This window comes from Lactuca virosa, chromosome 3, assembly GCF_052849685.1.
Source record: "Lactuca virosa cultivar CGN04683 chromosome 3, Lactuca_virosa_CGN04683_v6, whole genome shotgun sequence".
NCBI lineage: Eukaryota > Viridiplantae > Streptophyta > Magnoliopsida > Asterales > Asteraceae > Lactuca > Lactuca virosa.
Genome location: NC_136428.1, coordinates 116,446,358 through 116,457,717, shown reverse-complemented (window position 1 = coordinate 116,457,717; position 11,360 = coordinate 116,446,358). Strand labels below are relative to the sequence as shown.

Sequence of the window (11,360 nt, the reverse complement as noted above, 5' to 3'; positions counted from 1 at the left end):
TAATTACTACATTGCTTTTTCTTTTATATTCGTTTCTTCAACCTTATCGAGACTCGAGTTTGTTAGAGTTCTTGATTGAATTCAAATAAAATATATTCGACTAGTCTAGCACTTCTTCAAAGAAGTTGACTTTACAGTAGGATATCTGCTAACAATTCATGCATCCAAAATTTATTGATCAAAAAAGGTAAAAAGTAGACTTTCAACCATCATGCAAAAAGGTGATCATATAACATAACAATAACAAAGAGAGTACATCTTTAGTTTTAAAACTGAGACCTCTATTCTATAATTATGTTCTCCAACTGCTTTATAAAATGTTTATCAAATTTCTACTACTTAACTCAAGAAAAAGATACATGTATCACATTCTTGAATATACAAATTTTCTTCAATTGAAGTACAATCTCGTAAGCTTTTACAAATCCTTTAACCATAATTTCTCTTCCAATAGGTGTTAGGTTTTCGATCGACAAACACACAATAATGAATGTGATACAATATACACATGATTTCTCCTCTTATTCTTAGCATCAAAGTAAAAATAATATGCAAAATAGTTAAATACCATTATTTTCAAGACTATAAATTACTAAATCTATAAAGAAAGGTTTTGTAGTCACAATTTGTTACAATATCCACATATCTTTATTCTCTCTTCTCTCTTCTCTACCTTTTACTACAACATACGTATAAAACACCAACATTCATAAACTGTTTCAAGATATAACCCCCACCACTACATGACCTGATTTAACACCCCTCAATTCCGGCTTGTTTTGTTTCTTTACACTTACATCGTTTTTCTTCTCTACACGACTTTTCGCGACACTTTCCGAAATACCAATCCTATTGGTCGCTAAATTCGAACAACTCGGTCTTATGTCCAATGGAACAGAGGATTTGACTGAATTTGAACGGGGTCGCGTTTGATTGGGTGTGACCTGGCATTTCCCAATTATTAATTTATTAATAAATAATAATAATCATGATGTAACAATAGAACACGCGAAAAAATATATATTAATTGTACATTAAAAATACCTTGTGTTGATCTGAACCATTGTAGAAAGAAGGCATTGGTTTTGCTTTGAAGTTGAGACTTTTTCTAAATTGCTTTATTTCAACTGCTTGTTTTTCCTAAAAAGAAATAAAATATTATTAGGATAAAAAATTATTTGATGATGTCATACTTCATATAACAATATAACATACCAGTGTTTTTGCTTCAACTTGGTTAATCTCAGCTTCTTTAGCATGCATTTTCTCCGCAATTTTCATATAGAACTGTATTACATTTATACAAAGACTCAGGTTTGACGATTGTACGATACTAACCCTTCAACAATTCAAATTTGGCAATACTAAACCTTCAAGAAGAAACTATGAACATTTCTTACCTCTTTCCTATTTTCTGCTCGTTGATCAGTTTTTAAACTGAAACCTGCACAACTCTGAGTGACATTGACCTGTGATTTGCTTGAACTAATACTCTGTTTTGGCCTGACAAATTAAGTACATAAAAGATTTTAAAAAAAAATGGAGTTTAGAGTTCACATTTATAAAAAAAGATAAAAACTTTTAATAGTTTTACACTTTTACTAACCTGTTAACAGTAGGAAGCGACTTCTTTAATAATGAAGACTGAGGTTTGACTTCTTTTTCAGATCTTGTAACCTTCAAAATGTTAAAATCCTATAAATAAATATGGTTATATTGTTGTAAAATGAAAAGTAAGAAGATTATTTACGATTTTACCCCTGAACAAGGTAAGGGACTAGAAGGTCTTGGTGACTTCTTTTCTGGTTTCTTTACTAAACCTTTGCTTCCACTTGTTTGAGGTTTCATTGAACCTTTGGATGCTTCATTAGACATGTGTTTTTGAAACCGATCAATGTTTGGTTGAGTCTTTAGTGTTGCCCTTGTAAGTTTCTTTTCTGATGCATGCTTAACCTAAAACCAATATAAATCGAGCTTTTCAAGCATGAAAAAATATATGAAAAGAATATTCAAAAAGCAATGTTTAGAAGGATTTACCTTGGGAGAAAATGTTCTGATAGGTTCAGTCACTCTGGTGCTAGTGTTATCATCATCTTTCTCAAGTGTTTGATGAGTAAGGGGCGAATCAGTCATTTCTGATGCCACATCCACAACTATTTCTTCAGTAATTTCCACTATGTTCTCAGTTTCACTCCCATGTGTCCCATCAATCTTCACATGTTCATGAACACTCACATGACAATCGATCATATTGACAACAGGAAGAAATTCACAATTTTGACTTTCACATTCTTGACTAATTGTATCTTCATCGCATCTTGAATTATGTGGGATCTCATCAAAGCATGCAAGATCCAATCCTCCATTGCCATTCTCATCATATAAAGCTTCAACATCTTTTCCATTTTCATGGTGTTGAATTGGGGTTTCTTTAGTGTATTCAGAAGGATCAGAAGTGGAAGAACTCTCATTGCCATTACAAGATTCTTCTAACTCATGGAGGTTGTTGTTTCCGCTTGTTGGGAAGTCTCCTCCATCTTGGGATTCAGAAGAACTTTGCTTCAAAAGAGCTTTTCTTCTAAACTGAGCCTCGAAATATGCCTTCTTCTCTGTAACTGAACCTGGTTTTGAGTATTTCTCAACCTCTTCAAGGTATCTATTGTGAGAAAAAATTGATCTTCTTTCCCAAGATAATGATTCAGATTCAAATCTTCCAAATGAGATTGAACCAGAGTGCAGGAGGTCAGCCTGTGTAATTGAAGAAACCAGACATCAAAATCCATTCATTTGAACAAATCAACTAAAACTTAAATATTTGCAAATTCCACCTTGAAGATCACAAATTACACGACAGGTAAATAGTGGAAGTAAACTCAATCAAAAAAATGTGCAGTGAACAATCATTGAATGTGATCCGTGAGAAATTTTGTTAAAGTAGATATATAGAACAAATTTAATGGTTTTAGGGTAGGTAATTAACACGAAACCGACATAATAAAAGACACGTAATACAAAAAATGGAAAGCAATTTTCTGAATCAAAATCCAAATCCGGATAAATCAGATCTAGTTGAGATAATAACCATGAAAATAAACGAAATTACCTGAAAACTTAACCGAAAGGGCTCTTGGATTTCCCCTGCCATTTACTGAAACCGCTTCAAAGCATCATACACCTCTCGAATTGGCAATATTCAACAAAAACCCTAACACAAATCAACCAAAAAAACTGCATCATGTGACCAAATAGAGAGATTCAACAACTTCGGAATACACATCGTGTTTTTGTGTGTGTATGTAGTGAAAGAAATAGATAATCACATGATGCAACACAGATTCGTAGAGATCACTTACCATCAGGAGGATGATCAACTGAAGGCAAGTATCTGTGTGCGTTTGTTGTTGAATCAGAATCGCTTCTTTGCTTTGAAGACGAATGTGTATAAGAGAGAGAGAGAGAGAGAGATCAACGCCTTTTGGTTGTGGCGTAACTGGAGTGAAGAAAAGCCTGCATCATCATGTGTTGTGTCTTTGTGTGTGTGTGTGTGTGTGTGTGTGTGTGTTTTAGTGTGTGTTTTTGGAGGCTGTTGGTGGTCAAAATGTTAAGATGTGGCCCCTCAATCACTCCGCCTTTTCATCTTCTTCAATCTTTTTTGTTCCGGTCTTAATCAACATTTTCTCTTCCAAAAGTTTCCTAAACGGGTCAATTAACCAATATTTAATATCAAAATGGTATTATATTTTTTTTAAAAAAATCAACAAGATAATTGTGTAGTTATTATTGAAATTATTTTTAACTTTTCAATAAATTATCTTATCTTATCTTATTAATAATAATATTGTAATATTTTTCATTTCAAGTTGTATAAAAAATTATCAAAGGCTTCTAGCCCAACGGTATCAATTGGTGTCCTTTTTTGAGGTCGAAGGTTCAAGTCTCGTTGTGGACATAGTTGGAATTAGGTGTTGTTAGCTTATTAGTATATTAGATTTTCCGTTTCAAAAAAAATTTATAAAAATTAATAGGGTTATTGACATAAAGCTTCAATTTTTTTTAAGGGGAACTTTCATAACAAGGGTTTCGGGCTCTGATTAATCCTCGTTGTAAACATAAGGTTGTGTTCATGTCATGGAATCACGGCATACAAACTTTCATTGTCATAGGCAATGTTTTAAAACCCGGGTTTTTAGTTGACCCGGTGTGATGACCCGTTCACGGTTCAACCGGTTGAACCGCCGGGTCAACCCGGTTTATGGTCTTTTTCTATTTTCATATATTTTTACTTTCCCTCATAATGTATAAACATATAAAACCAATAATTTGATGTCCACAAAGTTTAAACATTGAAAAACATTGAAGAAGCCGCATACGGCTCGTTGTTTTGGCGTTCGCTACGTGTATCCAACTATCCAAACCTTATTAAAACGGGTCAATCCGATTTTAATCGGTTCGACATAACGGTTCGACCGCGGTTTAGGAGAAACTCGGCCGGTTCGATCCGGTCCGTATTTTTACAAAAAACCGTTCTCAATTAACCCGCCTTCTACCCCGGGTCACGACCAACCGGTTGAACCGGCCGGGTCGACCCGGTTTTAAAACATTGGTCATAGGGTTGAGTAATGTCAAGATTTGAACATTAGCCAATAGATTATCCGTCATATCTTCAACGTGCCTTAACGGGTTCCATTCCATTTTTATTTGTTTGTTCCTTTCAAATTATTACAAGATATGTGAATTAACTTCGATTTATAAGTATTCTCAATTTTTATCAAAAAATATTTTTATTTTCTTGTTATTATTCAAAAACATTTATTAAATCACATAAAACATTATTAGAAAATAAGAGCATTTCTGACTACATTATTCATCGAAAATACACAGGAGATGACAATAATTTATTTTTCACAAACAAAGAAAGTGTTTCAAAATTATGTATTTATATAAAGATATAAATTGTACTATTTAGACGGCTCATGTTGAATTCATCCAAAACCATTACGCGATGTCAAATAGAGAAACATCAACCCCCGTTCAAAATGTTTTATTTTAAAAAAAAAAGGGAGTTCATAAACAATTATTACTATTTATTATTTAGTGATACTCAATTACTCTTTATAAAAAATAAATTATGTATATATATTTTATTTAAAAGGTATTGCATAACCACCATAATTATAATATCATTAGTTTCAGTTGTAGAGAATTTGTCGTTAAAAAAATAATGGATTTATATGATATTGTTGAAAAAACGGTAAAATATAATTTTATAAGTTTAGGAAAACTCCTTATTGATGTCACGTATTTTGGTCCACATGAAGTTATATTATCAGTTTTTAAGAAGTATTTTGTATTATTTTGGTAATTAATAGCCGAATAATTTTATAAAACTACATGTATGATCAACATGCATAGAGCTTATTAAGGGTCGGAGTTGTGACCCCCCTATTTTTTTTATGACAAGTAATAGTCCGTTAATTTTTATAAAATTAGCCTATAAATATAAAATTTGGGTTGTGCCCCACTTTTTTTTTTTTTTTTTTTGTAATAACAGTAATTTTAGTTTCATAGTTTAATAATAAAAACTGACTATTTTCTTTTAATAAAATTAATTCAAATAAAATATTCAAATCAAAAGGTTAGACTCATTCATGTAAATAATGATTACTCATGAAAAAATAACTTTTAACTTTAAAAGATGATATGTATTTTATATTCTATAAAACAGTTAAAAAAATATTTCTAAATAAAAGAGCATAGTGTATTTGATGCATCTAAAAGTGAAAAGAACTTGCTTTTTACATTTTAAATGTTGAGGAGAGGAGGAAATTTTTTGCTTTTCACATTTTGAGTGATGAGGAAATAAGTATAAAACATGTTTTAAATATTTTATGGGGCCAATCATGATTGACGAATTATAAGAAGTCCAAAAAAAGGTAAAACAACTTAAATTATGATGCTCTTATCTTCTTTTCCTGGTGGAGATATTTGGCAAACAACTTAAATATGATGCTCTTATCTTCGTTTCCTATGGAGATATTTTGCATGCAGATTTCAATGATTTTATATTATTTTTTAATATGTTCTGCGTATTAAAGTTGTGTACTTTATAAATTGGAAAAATAACATATTGGCCCTATTATATATTTAGACTTTGTCTTTTCAGTCATTAAAGTTTTTTTCGTGCCTTTTACAAACTGTTTTTTGTCGGGTGTATTTAGTCTTTTTGGAAGAAACGAAGGGGTCATCCGGTAACTTCTTTGCCTATATTTTCATTTTAAAACTTAAGTGGGCCCATTTCACTCCACACATCTTCTTCTTCTTCTTACTCAAATCATCTCACCTCAGCTACAACTAAAACTAAACATATAAATATTGAAAATTTAAACAGTCATACACACACATACACAACGATCCCTTTCATTATCTCATTTTCTCTTCACCGGATCATCTTTTTCTAACCAGAACAATCACCGGCTTGCACCTACCATCATCTTCTTCTCCATATTGCACATGCCATCATCTAGCCATCACCTTTATGCCACCACTGAGCATCATCTTATACCCACCTGTAATTCGAAAAGAAAAGGAGGGTAAATGGGTGATGAGCTTTGAGCATTACAACATTCCTATGGTGCACATGCAACCCTAATTGCTTTGGATCTAGGTTTTTCTCAAGTTATACATGCAATTCAACTATCCAAAGCAAGAACCCTAAACTAGCATACAATTTTCGGATTTAATAAACAAACTAGGGTTAGAAGAATACTTTTCTTGTTAGCTAGTAGTAACAAGTAATCATTTCCTTGATCTTGACCTTCAAGAGCTTAGTGCCTCAATTGTTGCACCTCTAATGGAGTCACAAACACCACTTAGCAATGGATGAACAAGATAGAGAGGATGGAGGCTACACAAAACGGCCAGGGTTTCTTCTAGGGAACAAGTGTCGATTTTAGAAGCCTTGGGGTTCCTTTTATAGTTGAGCTGCTACTAGGGATTCAACTGGAAACCCTAATTTCCTTGCTTAAGCCCTAAGCAACACATGGACCCCCACATGTCAAGCCTTGGACGAAAACTCCATGGGCCTCCCATAGATTTTCGTTCATCCTATACCAATAGGATCCATTAGCCCAAACTACAACTATCACTGATTTACATAATCAGTCCCTGTTCTTTTAATCAGTCTCTTTTGATCACTAAATTAATTCCAAATTAATTTCTGATCAATACTGATTAAATAATATGATTTCTCAATCAATATATTATTCTTATAATATATTAATAAATCATTAATTAACCTCTATCTCCAAAACTCATCCTATCAAATTGCTATGGTGAAGGCAGCCCAAAAGGACCATGCTACTATCGGGTCAAGTAAATACCAGTTATAGTTATGGGCTTAGACACCTAATCCAACAAAGGGCACACTTCAATTCAGAAGATAAGGAAAAGAAAAATTTTGTGATTTTCACAAAGATGGAAGAAATGGGTTGATTTTTGACGGAATTCATTTCTTTTGTGAGTTTCCAAACACACACACACACACACATAACATACAGTGGATAACCCCAAGTCTCCATCTACAATCGAAATTTGGAGCCAATATACAATTTCATTATGTTTCTGGTTATGCAAAATGAGCTAGCAACTGAATTCGATAGTTTTTCTTTTTTCCTGTCATATATTTGTTAAAATGCCAAGTAGGAATTTTCATAAACTTTGATGAAGAAGAGAAGGGGATGACACCATTTGTGATTTGCTCTCCATTACCGTATTATCACTAACGTACAAGAAGTTGATAGTAATGGTTGAGCAAACTATATAAGTGGGTGAATATTTATGATGTTTTGAAATGTTTCTTGTTTCTCTCCATTTGTTTATGTATCAGATTTTGATCTTGTGTCGACGAGAGGATTTTAGGGGAATGGGTGAAGGTATTTAAAGCAGTTAGATAAAGGAGGGATGAGGTTCACACTTCAAGGGTTCACGCTTAAAGAGATTGATGAACATGAGGAACTATGTGTGTGTGTGAGTGAGAGAAAGAGAGGGAAAGAGAAAAGAAAATAAATAAAATAATTGTAATTAGTGATAAACAGGAGGAACAGGAGGAAATGTATGTATGGACACTAAGGCTTAATGCTCAAAACGTCGTCGTATGGCCCATTTCAAAGTTGAGTTGGCTTAAGTTGCTTATGTGGCACTATTAACCGGTTAAAAAATGTTTAGGGAACTAAATGGACAGGTCACTAAAAACTTTGTTCCCTCAAAATGCACAAAAATAACTTAAAGGACTGAAATGGCAAAGTCGAAATACATAATAGGGCCAATGTGTCATTTTCTTTTATAAATTTATGTTGTTGAATATGATTGTGATTAGATATGACAAATGTGTTGTGTCGTGTCAGGTTGATGTCATATTAAGACATTAAGTAGGTCAAGAGAGCATGACCATAATCTGACTCATTTAATTATCGTGTCTTGTCATGTCAACTCGTTTATTTTCGTGTTGAGTTTTGGGTTAAGATTTAGACATTGTAAATATGTTGTGTAATATCAGTTTGAAACATTTCAAATGTTAAAAAGTATGAGACGGAGAGGCGAAAAGGAAAAGTGAAAAACTGAAGTTGGAAGGTGGAGTGACAAAAATCATAATAAGTTTAGAAGGAAGAAATAGAAATAGTTAGAGTTCGGAAGTAAAGGAGATAAGTGGTGAGGTGGAGTAAAATTAAGTCACTTCGAAAATGCGAATTTGAATTTGAATTATTGAGTTTGACCCACTACAAGTCTATAGTAATATATTTTAAAAATATAAAATTTATAAAAATGATATATAATTAAACGGGTCTATTTGAGTCATCTGTGAGTTGAAAGTCTTGACATTGGTCGTAACCCAGCTCGTTTAATTTTCATGTCATGTCGTGTCAACCCATTTACTTAAACGTGTCAAAATCTCTTATCCAAATCCGTTAATATCGTGTCGAGTTATCATGTCATGTCAGGTTTTGTCAGGTCTAATCGTAATGTTGATATTAAATATAAAATAAGTATTCGTACAATAGATATATAAAATAGTAATTATTTTGAACAATATGATATGAAACATCGATTAAAATTAAACTACTCAATCGATTTTACATGTGATTTGTCCATGAATATGTTGCATTAAGGTCTCTAAGCTCATAACTATATCGGTATACTCTCGTAGTTAGAAGCAAAGTCTTTTTTGGATGCCCTCATAACCAGAAATAGCTAGAAATGATTAGGAGGGAGAAGTATAATTTACTAGATTGTTATATGATTAATAAACTAATTGGAAATTATGGGAAAATGATTTGTTAATATATTATGTGATTAATATAATAATTAGAAATAGATAGTTGATTTATTGATTTATTCTGTGATTAATAAATTAACATGAGATCAAGTGTTAATAATTAATTTGTTAATATATATGATTAATAATTTAATGTCAAATAAGTTATAATAGATTAATTATTAATCTGAAATTAATCTAGAATTAATTCGAGAATATTTGGAATTAATTGAAGGTGCAATGGGTGAATTGTAGTTGTTCAATAGTTGAACAAAAGAAGCATTTCTAGCACCCTCCATGGTATGGACGGTTTTAGAGGGTTTCCAAGGGTTTCTGGAAGCCTCCTGGTTGCATAAAAGGCATAGGAATGAAATTTTCATGGACTATTAGATGCATCATTCTTTTGGTGTTAGCTTTCCAAGACCAACAAACACGAGTTACTTGTTTTGCCTGCAAGTTACCTAAACTATAAATAGGACCCCTTGGCTTGCAATTTTCATAGACCACATTACCTAAACGCATAGGAACAAAATATCCCTCATATCTCCTCTCTCCTCCTCATTTTAGGGTTTCTGGTTTTAGGTGTGAGCCATTAGAGGCATCATCTTTTTATTAGCTTTCTGATACCAACAAACACAAGGGATTGAAGTGATTTGTTTACTACAGCAAATCAAAGGTATGTAGCCCTAACCCTATGTATATTTCGATTATAATAGGTTTCCCTTAGGGTTCTTGATGTTCATAGTTTATTGTTATCAGTTAGAGAAAACATAGATCCTTTATAGGTTGTATGTGAACTTAAGTGTTAAGATTTTCCATTTTACATGTTTTTGATAACCTATATAACCTTTCAGAATAAACATAAACATAATTTTTGATTTAGTGTTACTTCTAATTATTATGATCAGTTAATATAAAAATCGTTATTTGACAATCTTTTAATTTCAATCATCATGATTATTTAAAATAGAGTAAATTATTTAAATTGACCATGTGATTTGGTTAAAATTGTGTGTTTGATCCATAACTTTGTTTGCACTCGAACCATCTTTATGATGTTATTTTGTTACAACTTTCATCCTGCCTACAATAATAAGACTATATTACCCTTGTGTATTTTTTTTTTCTTTTTTTATTTGTTTATTATTTGTTATTAATTATTATTTTTTAGAAAATTGAAATGGGACCTTATCTATCTCTCTCACTCGTTCTCTCCCTTGTCATTTTTCTTACATCCAACAACTAAAACCTGCAACACCACCGAAATCCATGTTCAACCTAAAAATCAATTAAGGGTTCGTTTGATAGTTGCTAACTAGGTTAGAGTTGATTGGGTTAGAAGTTGACTAGATTAGAAGTTTTGAGTGAGTTAACTTCTAACTGAAGCTTGTTGATTGATTTTGTATATGATTGACTATGAAAAATGAGTATATCACCCTCAAACCACATTTTTTATAATAATTCATTGGGTTAACGTCTTAGGTAAAACACAAATGAAAATGGTCATTCTCTCAAAAACCCTTCCACACTCATCTTTAAAACCGTCTCAAAATCCTTTGTATATATGAATTCGTTCTGCTTCAGCTGAAACAATCAATCAATCATTGTGATTTAAGCTCTCATCAACCAAGTGCATGTAATTATGAATCCAAAAACAGAGAAAAATGAAAGGAACCAAGAAGATTTGGTATTAAATCCACAGTTAACTGAAACTACAACAAGAGAATTACTTTTATTATCTCTTATACACAATATCGCTCTTAAGTCTCCAACATTTCCAATTACAAGATCATGACCCTAAAACAACAAACAAAAAATCATTCATTATCAATTTCAAATCCTCGGAGAAAAAACTATAAACCTTTTCATACCATACATGTTTAATTAAAGCCACTAAAGTTGTCCCACTACAGAAGCAATCGATATTATCATACATCCTAAGTTCTCTATCCTTGACTTTAAACGCCTTCAAAAACGTGTCTTTCAGGGATTGTAATTTCTTAGGATTCTTAATGATATAAAGATCTGTGAAAAGCCCATGCCCATCAAA

The 11,360-nt window shown here is 32.1% G+C and overlaps 1 protein-coding gene across 1 annotated transcript; it reads right to left on the bottom strand.

Moving 5' to 3' along the window:
* Nucleotides 1–550: 550 nt before the first annotated feature.
* Nucleotides 551–3,621, bottom strand: LOC145166440 (TPX2 (targeting protein for Xklp2) protein family). The gene is made up of 9 exons (XM_079085416.1): nucleotides 3,354–3,621; nucleotides 3,104–3,205; nucleotides 2,038–2,748; nucleotides 1,759–1,953; nucleotides 1,607–1,677; nucleotides 1,401–1,503; nucleotides 1,216–1,287; nucleotides 1,045–1,140; nucleotides 551–944 (listed from the first exon to the last, which is right to left on the bottom strand). The coding sequence occupies exons 2-9, from the start codon at nucleotides 3,143–3,145 to the stop codon at nucleotides 720–722; spliced, it is 1,515 nt and encodes a 504-aa protein (XP_078941542.1). The 5' UTR covers nucleotides 3,146–3,205; nucleotides 3,354–3,621; the 3' UTR covers nucleotides 551–719.
* Nucleotides 3,622–11,360: the final 7,739 nt, after the last annotated feature.